Source organism: Barbus barbus (genome assembly GCF_936440315.1).
Source record: "Barbus barbus genome assembly, chromosome: 48".
Lineage (NCBI taxonomy): Eukaryota > Metazoa > Chordata > Actinopteri > Cypriniformes > Cyprinidae > Barbus > Barbus barbus.
The window spans coordinates 13,558,183-13,573,310 of record NC_136726.1 but is presented as its reverse complement, the minus strand read 5'-3'; the positions used below and the strand labels follow the sequence as shown (position 1 = coordinate 13,573,310).

Below are 15,128 nucleotides of genomic sequence, written 5' to 3'. Positions count from 1 at the left end.
AAGGGATTCAAAAATAGTTTTTGTTTTGATTAGACCATATGAAAACCAATTCGTCAGGATTTTGTGTTGAACGAAACACTTTCAGCAAATAATATTTAGCTGAATTTTACCCTGTATGTTGGTCTGAAGTATTGCGTAGTAATTATTGCGAAAAAATACAAATAAAAATTACAGGCAGGCTCCAACAAACCACGATTGTCTTTTCGTGTGGAATCTGCTGTTACTAATCACAAACTAGCTGATCAGCTGACAGCCAGCGGAGTAAAACAAGTGGAAGTAAGCAGGAAGTGTCTTGCAAGCAAATAATATTGGACAGTTACTGGAAAATGCAGGAATAATAACCGTATAATTACCGGCTACACTTTTATTACAATTTTGGAATATATTTCAGTTAGTATGTTGTGGTTTCGTTGTCTAGCACTAGCTCGTTTCTTAGCACTCAGTTCATTCATGTGATGTGAGCTGTTGTTGAATAGCATTTGTTAGTCATAAAATTTAAATGGTGTGCTTATATTTATGAAACTTACGTCTGTGTTTGTGTAACGAGAATTTCTGGCTACATAACATCACAAAGTCTCACCACCTAGGAAGCTACCCTACCTAGACAGCATTCATAATTATGTCTGCATCTGTCGTCTATACTATAAAACCATTATTGTTATGTCTGTTTTCTAAATGCAGGTGAAGATGAGGAAAAACAAAGGGAAAACCAATACAGTAGAAAAGGAGTTTATGTTTGAGTTTAAGGCAGGAAAACATCACTGTGTCCTCAAAGTACCTCTTCAGTTCCCTCTCAAAGAAAATGTCAATGATCTTCATGGGCGTATCATGCTGCTTCATAAAATCCCCTGTTTTATAGAAAATGGTAATTGTATTAGCATTTATTTGAGCATGTATATGATCAGATTCAACTCTCAGATTGTTAGTGCATTATTTCCAAGTCAAATATGAATTACTGTACATCCTCTAACTTTTTTTGCATTGATTTTAGACTTGAAAAACAGCCTGGTTAGTTTCATCGAGAGGGAAACGTTAGTGGATTATGACCGGGAGGCAGAAGCAGCCCTGCAGAGACTCACTAACGGAGAGGTCAACATAAACAAACTTACAAATTCATGGGCCAAGGCCTATTCTGAGGTAAGAGCACAGTCTCAGTTTAAATGATTAAATAATTTTGTATCATTGCATTCCTTCTACACCATCACCATTTTTACATACATTACGAGGGGTGAGAACCAGAAGGGCATAAGTGACATTTTGGGTGAAATGGAGATATACATGATATCAAATGAAAGCTCTTAATGAGCTCTTTCTACTGGCAAAAGTACTGTCATCCATGAGTGTACAAATTTTTATTATAAACAATTTAAATCAGTACACAAAGTCAGATCAAACTATGGTAAAAGTTTTGAACAGTTTTTGAAGTTTTGGTAAAAACTTCACATTAATAATGGAAAATAACAATGTTAATGTTGTAAAAATCACCACTTATGAAACGAATATAATTTAAGCTGCAAAGCAGCTCTACAGAAGATAATAGTGTTATTATTATTCAGCCCAGTTTAGTTCAATTCAGTTCAGTAACTAGTTTAAAAAATGAGTTTAATTCAGCTATAAGCAGCTCTATAGAAGGCAATTGTGTCATTATTTAGCTGAAATAAGTTCAAATTTTGTTCTCAGTGCCATTAAATTGATAATATTACTGAATATGAATTGTCATTTAAACCAATAAATCACTCTGACTCTGCCCACGCAAGAAATTGCTTTGAAATTGAATATCTGTCCTATTTCCACATTTAAGAAGGTCAACCTGACCATCTGCATTAGCACTTCAAAGTATTGCAGTTTAAATTCTGCTTCCACTTGTAACTTATAAAAAGAAAGCAGAATCCGCCCCCTCCCTTTCCTATGAAGTGCTGTTGGCTCAAGCTATGCACACAGGATAACCATTAACATTTTACAGCAGCCATACACAAATACACATGGATGCTCTCCAATCTATTTCAAGCCCATCAAATGTTCTTTTAACGACCACCTGGTTGTTTGCGTAAAAAGATTCTTATGATTTTATTTAGAGCAGTAATTAAGCTTCCAGGTTGTTGTATATGTTCAGAGTATGAGGGCAAAAGTTAATCATGAAGTATTAAAATAGATGTACAACTTATGCTTTTATTTACAAAAAAGTATGAACAAAATGTATTAATAAAAACATCAAGATTTAAAAATAACAATAAGCACTGAAGTAAATCATTTAGTTCAAGTATTCGACTAGTTGGTACTCAACTCTTGTGGATCTCTACTAAATGTCTGTGTTTTGTATCATTTCTTTGTGTAGATTACACTGGAACACGCCCGTCCTGAAGAACCCAGCTGGGACGAGGATTTTGCGGATGTTTATCATGAACTGATCCACTCCCCGGCCTCAGAGACTCTTCTCAACCTGGAGCACAGTTACTTTGTCAGTGTTTCTGAGCTCATCAGCGAGAGAGACATGGAGCTCAAGAAACTTCAGGAGAGGTTTGTCTGGAAGGGCGTTATGAGATGGAATTCTGTTTTATGACGAAAAATACCAGGGAGTGTAATTTGGATAATGAGCTCCCAACATAAAGGCAGAATGTTACCATACTGAGTAATTAGCAAGTATAAATGTCAGAAATAATATGTTTTGCTTAATGCTGCAGTTCGTAACTTTTGGTGCTCTTGCGGTTAATAAACAGAACTAAGTGCATCTTGCGGAAGAACATTGTAGCCGGAACTACTACTCTCTGTTTATGTCTATGACGAGTCACGCAGGTACTGGGCTACTCCGCAGCGGTACCCAAACCAGTGTAAAATAGTGTAAAATATAAACATTTATTATAGGTGTACCGTAGTGATTCAGGACAAGCCAAAAACACAGTTTGGAAAATGGATTCATGGTGTACTCCCTTATTATATCAATTTTGTAAAAATTTTTATAATGTATATATAGTAGAATATAAAGTACTTGAATTTGTCCTTACAGACAGGCTGTTGAGATGGACAAAGTCATGCAGGAACTGGGAAAGACTTTGTGTGACCAGGATGTGAATGCCGTGGCTGCCCAACACTTTGATGCACAGCAAGTAAGACCAACACGACAGTCAGATTGAAACTAACAATAATATAAAACATGTTAATGACTCCTGACTGCTCTTTTTGTTTTTTTTGTAATGGGAAGGTGCTGGAGAACAAGTGGGCCAGTGAACTGAAGCAAGTCACAGGTATCCAGAAACAAGAGTATCAGGAATGGGTGATGAAGCTCCACCGGGACCTACAGAACCCCAACAACAGTACTATAAAGTGAGTGAAAGAAAGTTTTAAAGATACTGATGGAATTGAGTTGATAAATGATTATGCTGGGAAGTGAATAGTTGTGGGAATAGACACAGAGGAGCAGAATGTAACATCCTCAAAGACGCTCACACAGATATTCCTCTGGTTATGACTCAAGAAATCCCATCTTAGCAATTTCAGTTTCATTCAGATATGAATGTTCTTGCAACCTCTTTAGATACAGTTTCAGTTCTGATTACGTTTTACGACATCCCCGCTTTGACACGTCTAGCACTTGAGTGGATAGTGTTACACTTGAGCCAATGGTAAAACAACTGTATTTATCATTGTGATTGATGGACGCAGAAGAGCTTCAGAAGTTGAGCCTGTTATTTGTGTTTCAGCGAGGAGATCAAGGTGCAGCCCGGTCAGCTGGGGGAGGCAGGGGAAGCGGGGGCCAGGCTCTTCGAGGAGCAGCGACAGCTGGAGGAGAGCTTCACCATTCACTTAGGTATGGTGTTTCCTTGGAAATATTGGCCTCTATAAAACGGCGCATAAAAATATCCACATACAACAAACTGCCACTGTAATTTGCGCCCACTTCCAATGTGTTTTCAATCTGTCGCTCAAGCTCATTATAAAATAAGTTTTGTGTATGTAGTAGACATATTCCACTAATGTTTGGCAACCAGAAATTGTCCAAATGCGGTTTATCTAAATTTTAAGCCTCATTTTGTGGAAGTTTTGCTTGGATTTTTTTTTTTATGTTAATGTTTGATAGTTTATTATCTAGTATAATGACATGAGTGGCTTAAGGGTCCCAATATTTTTGGGTACACCCTACATAAATATGTTAAGAATGCACTGATTTTAAATTCTGTGTAATAACATAAGCTCGTTATACAAATGGTAATATCCATATTATTTTAGCTAAATATATATATATTTTTAACTTAAATCAATCATTTTAATTATGTGCATTTATGCGTTACAACATTATAATGGACAATATACTGTAAGAAATGGACAATAATTTTGAGATTTGCTAAAGATTGCATTTAAAAGTATTATTAAACTTATTAAATACATTATTTTATTATATTATTAAATTCAGATTGACAAAGTGGTTTAGTAAGTGCATGTTAGATGACGACAAATGTAATCTAAATGTAAAAGTAAAGAAAATTCGCAAATAAAATATCCAATACTGACTAGTATACAGTACCATTAAAAAATCTGGGGTCAGTGCTTTTTTTTTTTTTTTTTTTTTACAATTGAGTACTTGTATTAAGCAAGGACACATTAAATTGATCAAAATTGTCACAAAAAACATTTTACTTTCAAATAAATGCTGTAAGTTTCAGCTTTCTGCTCATCAAAGAAAAAAAATTGTGTTCTCCACAAAAATATTAAGCAGCATTTTAAATTATTGGCAATAGTAAGAAATATTTCTAGATCTCCAGAGCAGCATATTAGAATACACTGAAGACTACAGTGATGATGTTGAAAACTCAGCTTTGTCATCACAGGAATAAATTACATTTAAAAAAAAATATTAAAAACGGGAATAGTTTAATTTAAACTATAATAATATTATACAATTTTGCTATTTTACTAAATTTTTAATCAAATAAAAGTTAGCCTTTTATTTGAGAAGCATAAGAGGCCTCTGTCAAAAACATTTAAAAAAAATCTTATAGAGACCAAACCTTTGAAAGGTAGTGTATATTGAATATTTAATTACATCAAACCATATACAATTTTTAAATAAACAAAATATAATGGATAAAAATAGATAAAGCTGTTTGATATACTTGTCTTTAAGGGGCTCAGCTGAAGACCATGCACAATCTACGTCTGGTGCGATCTGATGTTCTGGACTTTTGTAAGCACCGTCGTCACAGCAGTAGCGGGGTGAAGTTATGGCGACTGCAGACTGCTCTCTCGCTGTACTCCACATCGCTTTGCGGCCTGGTGCTGCTGGTCGACAACAGAGTCAACTCGTACAGCGGCATCAAGAGAGGTATCATATCTAATTTGTAGCGTTTTGTTGCAACGATCAACAGAAGTCAAAATCTAAAAGATAATATAAACAACAATAACATTTCCCATTGTTCCTATGGCATCAGACTTTGCAACAGTGTCTCAGGAGTGCACAGACTTCCACTTCCCCAGAGTGGACGAGCAGCTGGACATCATCCAGCAGGTGGTGCTGTATGCTCGAGCTCAGCGCAGCAGCAAGCAGAGAGAGCAGCCTGGTGAGTGACACAACAACTGTGTGTGTTTGTGTCCGTCCAAAACCAGCACCTCTGCATTGCACCAACACATATCTGACTTCAGTCCTACCGCGAGGAAGTGTTCAGTTTCACTCGACAGGGACTAGCTACAATGAAATGCGATACACATTTTTTCAACATGCACAAATTTTTTGCCAGAAAGTGAAATGCTCTGGTACAGTTTTGCATATTGCTAACTGTTTGTAAGAATTGTTATATATCTAATGAACACTGTTACATAACTTTGAAAGAGAGAACACATTACCATAATATTATCTTTTAGAGTTTTTTTTAAGTGATTTGCAGTGAAATAAACCTCTGAGAAACATTGCGTGGTAATTGTCACATTATTACTATTTTTTTGTGTTTTTTTTACTGTATTTTTGATCAAATAAATGCAGCCTTAGTGACTTAAAAAAAAAAGTTTTTGAAAGACATCTGGAGATATTTATGTCCACGTCACATTTTACACCAAAATAAAAGTAATTAAAATTTTTTAAAAAATTTGGGGGGAAAAATACTGTTAAGATTTGTATTTTATTAATTGATATATATATTTTTAATATTTTTAATTTATTTTTAAGCACATCCTCCCACCCAGTTAACAGCAGCCCGTTTGTCTTACAAAAAGTTACGTTTTTTAAGATTTAAGCTTTTTTTTTATATGACAGTTAAACACATTTTCCTCCTTAATTCAATTTCTATAATGTCAATAAAAATTATGTATTGTTTAAATTGTAAATTAAGCTTTTTTATGTATTTTATTATTATGTATTTGTTGCATTCAAATGTTGATTTGAATAATAATAATAATAAAAGAGTGTCCAGAAACTAAATCGTTGTGGAAAATAATCATAAATACAAGCTTAAAAGTGAAGTATAACATATTTGAATGTATTACATTAATACACTTCTTGATTTTGTTTTATAGAAATGCCAAGAAATGGAGGAAGCGAAGACAAAAATAAGATCATGGACAGAAATTCCTTCAATATCCTCCCAGGTAATTTAAACATTGTCTCATGCTTTTAGTGCTCTGTTTGATTAGTTGTAACACTGGAGGATAATGTGCTCTCTTTCTCTTCAGGTGAATTCTACATCACACGCCATTCAAACCTATCTGAGGTTCATATAGTGTTTCACCTCTGTGTGGATGATAATGTGCGTTCGGGAAACATCACAGCCCGGGACCCAGCCATCATGGGCCTGAGGAACATCCTGAAGGTCTGCTGCACCCATGACATCACCACCATCACCATCCCGCTGCTGCTGGTGCATGACATGTCGGAGGTAAGAGTAGATGCATGATCCTTCACTACAGAAACATTTTTACTGCTGAACTGTTTTGTATAAATTTACAAACAGTGGCTTATGTTAACATTTAAATTTTTTTAGCATCTGTGAAGGAATTCAGGGGATTGTTTCAAGGTTTAAATCCCTGAAAGTGTCCACATTGTGAGCTTTTGAGTTGTTGCACACATTGTTGATCTGTAAAAATTGTAGTTGAGGACATTGCCAATATCGTAGGGTGTTCAAAAACCCAACCGAGCCTCAACTTCCTATTACTGGAATCTATAACCATCTACATTCTAAGGGTGTTCCAGAGCTTTCCTCTGCCAACTACCATTTTTGTGGGAATTGTTGAGGATTTGGCCTTTACATTGGCATCTAGTTCTAGCACAGGCAAACAAACAGCCAAACAAAACATTCCAGTTCCAGCTTAACCACCTGTGTCATGCTACATCTCATCTGATGTATTTGCCCTCAAGAAGCAAAAGGCATTTTTATTCACTTGTGGTGTGTGTTTCTATTATTCAGTATGCATTTCTATAATCCTTGCAAATATTGCATCATTGTGCACAATTAATTACAATAAATTGTTAACCAGTCAAAAGCATGTGATCTTGTGTGGCAAATGAAAAGGACATGCTGTCTCTTAGAAACAATTCTGTACTATTTTGTGCTTATTAAAATGAATGGATATAAACTAAGAACGAAAGAAAGAAAGAATCTTTTTAAATGTAAGTGTAAACTTAGGCATTACAACATTAAAATTTAGCAAAAAAAATTATATTCATGTTATTAAATTATTAGTGATTTTAAAGAATAATTTTAAGGGAGCATAGCATGACAGCAAAGGTAATTTTAATAAAAATAGTAAAAGAGCATATGCAATTAAATATCTAATATCTGCCAGTATATAACCAGCATTTGACATATAAATGAAATCATGGATGATAACCAATACTTTGTGTCCTGATTCAATTCAACGCTTTATCTTTAGGATCAAATCAGATTAATTTGTCTTTTTTAACTTGGATGCTCAACCTGAAAACTCTGTCGTCTAATTTAGAAATGGCCTATTTTGGATCAGGCCGTCTGGACTGACCAGTTGTGGGAAAATTAAAGCCTCAATCACAGCCTCTCTGACCACAGGCCGATGCTGAGGAATGTTCAGTGTTCAGGAAATGTTTTTCTTCTGAACAGGAACTGTGTGTTCTCCCAGCCAAAGGCCAGGGATGGATTTAAAGCCGAGGTCTTAAGCTTGATTCGGACAGATTTCTTTTTAGGACGTATGTCTGTAAAGTAATTGTTACTGTGGAAGCCTATAGAAAACAGCAAGATCGGTGTGGCTACTGCATTTATACATATTTGTTACACATAAATGAGCCATCACAAAATGATATTTATCTGTGGTGTTTAATTAGGTAGGGAATATTAAATATATGGCTTTATTATGAGCCATTTTCTAATGTAAGTATCATGTCGTATTAAGAACAAAGTGAAATGTATTAGCGATCTGAATAGTCCTGTATGAGAAGTTGTAGTTCTTCACTTGCAAATGTTGCTCTACAAGGAGTAGTTTGGTATGTTTGAAACCTGGTTACCCATGTGGTTAAATATTATCTCAGTCACTGACTTCTTTTCTCTGTTTTCCTCGTCTGTACAGGAGATGACCATTCCCTGGTGTCTGAAGCGAGCTGAGCTGGTCTTCAAGTGTGTGAAAGGTGTGCAAATGTAAAACTGTGCAAAAACTGTCATTGATTATCATTATATCAGATCTGCTTATTATTCTCCTTAATTTTAAATGCATTGGATTACATTTGAGGAATTTATTAGATCTAATACTGGGTTATAATAAATAGATAAATAAATCTGGTTGGTTGGTCATGTAAAGCATGCCTTAATGTCAATATTTTTCCTACAACTCTTTAGAGGAAAAAACACATAACAAATAAATAAAAATAAGAAAATAGAGAGATAAAATTTAAATGATATTATTTACTTTTTAAGGTCAGTATGTGTAGTTAATCAATTAGTTTTGTGCAGCGTTGTTCACATCTACATGCCTACCATTTCAAATAAGACACTTTCTCCATCATCTCAAATAATGTAATAATGCTTAAAATACAACAATTTAAATCTCTTTGGCTCTTCCAGGTTTTATGATGGAAATGGCCTCCTGGGATGGAGGAATCTCACGGACTGTCCAATTCCTTGTTCCACAGGTACGTTTTGGCCTCACTGACAATACAACAATGCCTTTTTTATCTAATAAGTGACTATTCAGGAAATGCACTTTACTGGCAATGGGATAAATCAAATTATAATGCAGTCTTTATTTTCAAACAATAGTATCCATAGTTTGACACATGCTTATAGGCTCAGGGGACTCTTCACATTCACAGCTGCTTGTTTTACTCTTTAGCACCTTATAAAATAACTCCCCTAAACTCTGTCTAGATGTCGCACACACTGTATACTTACACTGTGTATGTATACACTACTGTTTCGGTTAGTAAAAATATAGTAAAACCGTAATATTGTGGAAAAACCATTGCAATTTAAAATGACTGTTTTCTGTGTTTTAAAATGTAAAGTGATTCCTGTGATGCAAAGCTGAATTTTCAGCATCATTACTCCAGTCTTCAGTGCCACATGATCCTTTAGAAATCATTCTAATATAATGATTTGCTGCTAAAGAAACATTTATTATCTATTGTGAAAAGAGTTGTGCTGCTTAATACTAGAATAGAAATAGAAACCATGATTCATTTTGATGAATAGAAAGTTCCACAGAACAGCCTTTATTTTTTCTGACAATGTAAAAGTCTTAAGTGTCAATTTTGATTAATTTAATTGCAAAATAACATACTTTTGAATGATAGAGTATTTGCTTAATTTAGTGAAATTAAGTGAAATTGCTTAGCGGTTTAAGAATGTGGCACCAATCTGTCTTTCTGATTTTCTTTTATCATCAGAGTATCTCAGAGGAGATGTTCTACCAGCTGAGCAACATGCTGCCTCAGATCTTCAGAGTCTCCTCAACGCTCACGCTAACGTCAAAATGCTAAACAAGCCACACACAGACACATCAGCCCTTGTAGTTGGCAATATGGAGGACATCTTGTCACTTTAAGTTCTTAATTTTCAGAGTACAAACCGTAAGCTGTTTTGATATGCACTGTCATGTGATCCTGTCACAGGAAGCTTAGCACTTGTCCTGATTATTTCAGTCATGAATTTTCTCTGGAATTCACATATTTGTACATTCCACATAAAAAAACACATTAAATATGAGAGGGAAGTGTTCAGAGTTGTAGCTCTTGTTTACCTAACGCTGCATGGGAAGCAGGTAATGCCAAAACAAGCTGTGTGTTTGTGCTGCATTGCAGTCAACCACCTTTGGCCTCTCATGTCATCGTTCCTCTCCACAAACACCAGATGGCGCTGTATTAGGTAGCTTTCACGTGTAGTGTAAGGTAACCAAAGCTGCTGATTCCAAATGTCAAATGAAACCAACCTTCCAAGTATTCTAAGTGATTTACCATGTGTTTGTATATTAGATGCCCGTTGTAAACCCTGGCATGTGTGCAGTTATATTTGAACTGTGTAATCTTTGAAAAGTGGGGCATTTGAAAACAGTATCATCTGTTTTTTTTTTTTTTTTTTTTATTGTAAATCAAACCTGTTTAACTAATTTATATATTTTTTTGAAATCGGCTTAGTAATCAGGCTAGTGGAAAAATTATGTCCAGTTTTGTATTATTTATTGTTAAAGCCTTCACAAAGAAAATCTTCATATTAAATACTGTCTGTTAAGTATTTTGTTGGATTCCTCCTAATGAGGATATTAGCATATGAAGTAGCAAAGTAGGGCTAATCTGAGGGTTAAAGCATTTGCATCTATATTAACCTTTTGTCCGATACTACTGACATGCTAATTCCATGTTCATTGTGAAATGTCAAAGTTTTGTAAACACAGTACTTTACTTTACAGTACTTTATCAGAGTAACTCAGAATTTTACTATTTGATAATGAATTGATAAAATGAGTTTAGTTCACTGCAGGTCTGCTGCCTCATAATATATATGGGATAAAAAGTACCCCATTTGTACAATGAAATATACTGCTGTATTTTTGATGTCGTGGGCCTATATTTCTGCTGGAGGTCCTGGACATCTTGTTTAGACACATGACATCATGAATTCTATCAAATACCAACAGATAAAAAATCAATAAGTGACTGACTCTATTAGAAATCTTATAATGGGCCATGTTTGGATCTTCCAACTGTACAATAATCCTCAAAACCTCAAAAACAACACAAAAATGGGTCACTGAGCACAAAACCAAGCTTCTGCTATGGCCATTCCAGTCCTCTGACCTGAACCCTGTAGAAAATGAGTGAGGTGAACTTAAGAGAAGAAGCACTAACATGGAGCTGGGAATCTGAAGGATCTGGAGAGATTCTGGATGAAGGAATGGTCTCTGATCTCTTGTTAGGTGTTCTCTAACCTCATCAGGCATTATAGGAGAAAATTTAAAGCTGTCAAACTGGCAAATGGAGGTTTCAAAAAGTATTGAATTAAAGGGTGCCGTTAATTGTGGCCAATGTGTATTAGAGAAAAACATTTATTTCATAATGATATTTCCCCCCATTTTAAATTCTTATTATCCAATGAAAGGTTAGATTTTTGTGAATTTTTTTAATAAAAGATAAAAAAGATTAACAATGCAGATTAATTTTCACATATTCATATTTACCAAGGGTGCCAATATTTTTGGCCAAAAAATATTGAGTCTTTAGCCACTCAAACTCTCCTTCTCGCCGTGCATTAGGACGATATAGACACACATCCTCTTCTAGGCAGATTCGTAACATTTTATGTTGATTGGAAATTCTTAAAGGTGGGGTATGTAATTTTTCAAAAACGCTTTAGAAAACTGAGTCGGGGCCGAGTACCAAAACAAACTTGTAACCAATCAGCAGTAAGGGGCATGTCTACTCATGATGTGGAGGAGAGTGCGTTCAGTGAACTGCCGAGCAACAGAAAGATAGAGATGGCGGATAAAAAACAAAAGAGGAAAACGTCTGCGGAACAAGGCAAGAAGTAGGACCCGTGTAATTATAGGATCAGCTTTCCAGCGCTGGAGAGAACTCAAGGAGTGGAAGGCCTGTGATCTGACGCCGAGGTTGCTTAGTTTCTTCTCAATAGGCGACACTGTGTCTACACCGTACGATGTGTGCCGCAACAGCCAAAGTCTGCCTATATTGGACGCGACAAAGCGACCGTTGAAAATCATTTGAAATTTGTGTCAGCACGTCATAAACAGAATGCAGCAGCAGTTTTCTGCTGGAGATTTGTCGCACTGCACAGCATCCAGTGTAGACAGCATCACTGATTATAATGACTTCTATAGTCTATATAGTTGTATAGTTGCGCCGCTCGCGTCCGGTGTAGACACGGTGTAACATTGGTTTTGCTTTGTTTCACAGAACTAATCATTGCCTGGGTTGCATAGGCTATGTATGTGTTGGGCAGAGCTATCAAAATAGGGGCGAGACCCTTTTGGTGATAGGGGCGTGCTTGTTTTGGTGATTTCAAATATCAACATTGGCTTCCAGAAATCGCTTACCCCACCTTTAATTATTGCCCTGATGGTGGAAATGGGAATTTTTACTGCTATAGCTCTTTTCTTAAAGCCACTTCACAAATTTGTGAAGCTCAATTATCTTTTACTGCACATAAGAAATATATTCTTTGTTTTTTCTCATTGTGATGTATGATTAAGGGAATTTGGGCTTTGTTTTCCCTCCTATTTATATTTCTGTGAAACAGGAAGCCATGGCTGGATAATTTCATGTTCATAATCCCCCTGGAGTGCTCAAAATTGTAAATATGAATGGGAATATACTTATATACTTTACAAGAATTTCTAGGGGTACCAATAATTGTGTCCAACGTGTATTTGAGAAAAACATTTATTTCATAATGAGATTTTCCTCCATTTTCAATTGTTTTAATTCAATGAAAGGTTAGATTTTTGTGATTTAAAAAAAATTAAAGATCAAAAGGATTAATAATGCAGGTTTATTTTTCAGAGCCCCCTTTGATCATATTTACCAAGGGTACCAACAATTCTGACCATGTGTGTATATATACAGGTCCTTCTCAAAAAATTTGCATATTGTGATAAAGTTCATTATTTTCTGTAATGTACTGATAAACATTAGACTTTCATATATTTTAGATTCATTACAACACAACTGAAGTAGTTCAAGCCTTTTATTGTTTTAATATTGATGATTTTGGCATACAGCTCATGAAAACCCAAAATTCCGATCTCAAAAAATTAGCATATCATGAAAAGGTTCTCTAAACGAGCTATTAAACTAATCATCTGAATCAACTAATTAACTCTAAACACCTGCAAAAGATTCCTGAGGCTTTTAAAAACTCCCAACCTGGTTCATTACTCAAAACCGCAATCATGGGTAAGACTGCCGACCTGACTGCTGTCCAGAAGGCCATCATTGACACCCTCAAGCAAGAGGGTAAGACACAGAAAGAAATTTCTGAACCAATAGGCTGTTCCCAGAGTGCTGTATCAAGGCACCTCAGTGGGAAGTCTGTGGGAAGGAAAAAGTGTGGCAGAAAACGCAGCACAACGAGAAGAGGTGACCGGACCCTGAGGAAGATTGTGGAGAAGGACCGATTCCGATTTTGATATGATGCATGTGTTTTTGAGTGGATCGTACCTGATCACACAAAAGGGCAGCAAAAGTTCTAGACTGTGCTGCTGTCCGTAGCAAAGTGAACTCAATCAGTCCCTAATGGCCCTGTAGTCTCGCTGTCATTGGCGCTCAACTCAGAGAGCTTGTGCTAAGGAAATGTGTCACCAAATGTCTCCCATTCTTGGTATCAGTTAGTGGCGGAATCTGGTCTCTGGTTACCCCTGCCTGGGGAAGGGGACAAAGGTGCAGGCTCAGCAGCAGGCCCATCTATAGCACAACCACCTCCCCCTCTTCACTTGCTGTTTTAACGTCACAGCCCTGCTCTTTAGCCATCTGAGCTCTTACCATCCAACAACTGTGCCTGACAGAGCACTGTTTATTCAGCCAGGCCGAAACATTGAATGCCCTGCCTGATGGACTGCCTTCTCCTGTTTGTATCATGAGTGTAGGATGTGTTGGTTTTAATTAGAGCTTATCATCTGCACACTGTCATGTGTCGTCTATACACAAAAGGGTACAAACAATAATTGGAAAGTTTATTCTCCTGGTGATTAAGTTGTCAAAAGAAGCTGACACTCAATTTAATAACATAGTTTTCTGCGATATGCCATTTGAACAGCAGTATAAGCGAGGCCCAGATATTCCTCATGGGATCTGATAGTAGCATGGACTGTTCTGTTATGTATGCATGTCTGCAGTAACAGCTCCTCCTCTCAGAGACCAACATAAGAAGACAGCACAATAAAAATATTCTTATCTAAATGTAGCTTTCTTGTAGTGTTCTAGCTGGTTGCTAGGGCATAGATAGATAGAATACTTTTGACATTGATTTCAATAAGATAAACTGGAGTTTATGACGGAACTGCAGGTCTTTCAGTTTAATGAAAAGCTAATTATAAAATAAAATTTGTTTTAAATGTAAAAAATGAAAAATAGGAATTAGGGAAAACCAATAAATGATGAATAATCGATTGCTATTGTGTGAATAATATGTAATCATGTAATCAATTAAATAACTGTAGTCTGCTTACAAGTATTTTAAAATGTAATATAATCTAATTATAAATTAATTTTTGGAATCTGATTACATAATCCCATTCGGCCACTACCCAGCATTCTAGATAAAGACGGACAGATAGATAGATAGATAGATGGATAGACTGACAGACGGATGGACGGACAGATAGATAGATAGATAGATAGATAGATAGATAGATAGATAGATAGATAGATAGATAGATAGATAGATAGATTTAATAGAAACGCAATTATTTTGTTGAAAATAAGTAAAATTTTAAACTCAGGAATTTGAATGAAAACGGCCCCTGTGTCTAAAGTAAAGTACGGATGTGGCTCTCAAAACGGAGAACAAAGTGAAATTCCGTGCACTTTTTTCTCTTCTTTGGTGGTTGACCCGAGCTCAATGCGCGGATTTAACCCATCCTCTACACCTCCCTGGTCCGAGCAGTGATTCATGCCTTTTTTCCCGGATAATTTCAGCACGTCACTGAGTCCTTCCCACAAAGTTGGGAAGCAG

The 15,128-nt window shown here is 35.9% G+C and overlaps 1 protein-coding gene across 4 annotated transcripts; it reads left to right on the top strand.

Moving 5' to 3' along the window:
* Positions 1-235: 235 nt before the first annotated feature.
* LOC306866762 (FERRY endosomal RAB5 effector complex subunit 3-like) lies at positions 236-10,995 on the top strand. Of its 4 annotated transcripts, none has more exons than XM_079412098.1 (14): positions 236-276; positions 682-865; positions 992-1,137; positions 2,336-2,517; positions 3,005-3,104; positions 3,200-3,321; positions 3,699-3,805; positions 5,120-5,317; positions 5,424-5,552; positions 6,502-6,573; positions 6,658-6,860; positions 8,521-8,578; positions 9,012-9,079; positions 9,833-10,995. In XM_079412098.1, exons 2-14 carry the CDS (start codon positions 688-690, stop codon positions 9,923-9,925), a joined length of 1,656 nt encoding a protein of 551 aa, XP_079268224.1. In that variant the 5' UTR covers positions 236-276; positions 682-687; the 3' UTR covers positions 9,926-10,995. The 4 variants fall into 4 exon arrangements, with proteins under 4 accessions (XP_079268224.1, XP_079268227.1, XP_079268225.1 ...); XM_079412101.1 differs by having other exon boundaries at positions 241-343; positions 9,833-10,917; XM_079412099.1 differs by having other exon boundaries at positions 249-390; positions 9,833-10,915.
* Positions 10,996-15,128: the final 4,133 nt, after the last annotated feature.

Coding starts and splice junctions, on each gene's coding strand:
- LOC306866762 (XM_079412098.1), top strand. CDS start 688: ATGAGGAAAAACAAAGGGAAAACCAATACAGTAGAAAAGGAGTTTATG. Junction 3,105..3,199: donor AACACTTTGATGCACAGCAA/GTAAGACCAACA, acceptor TGTAATGGGAAG/GTGCTGGAGAACAAGTGGGC. Junction 5,318..5,423: donor GTACAGCGGCATCAAGAGAG/GTATCATATCTA, acceptor CTATGGCATCAG/ACTTTGCAACAGTGTCTCAG.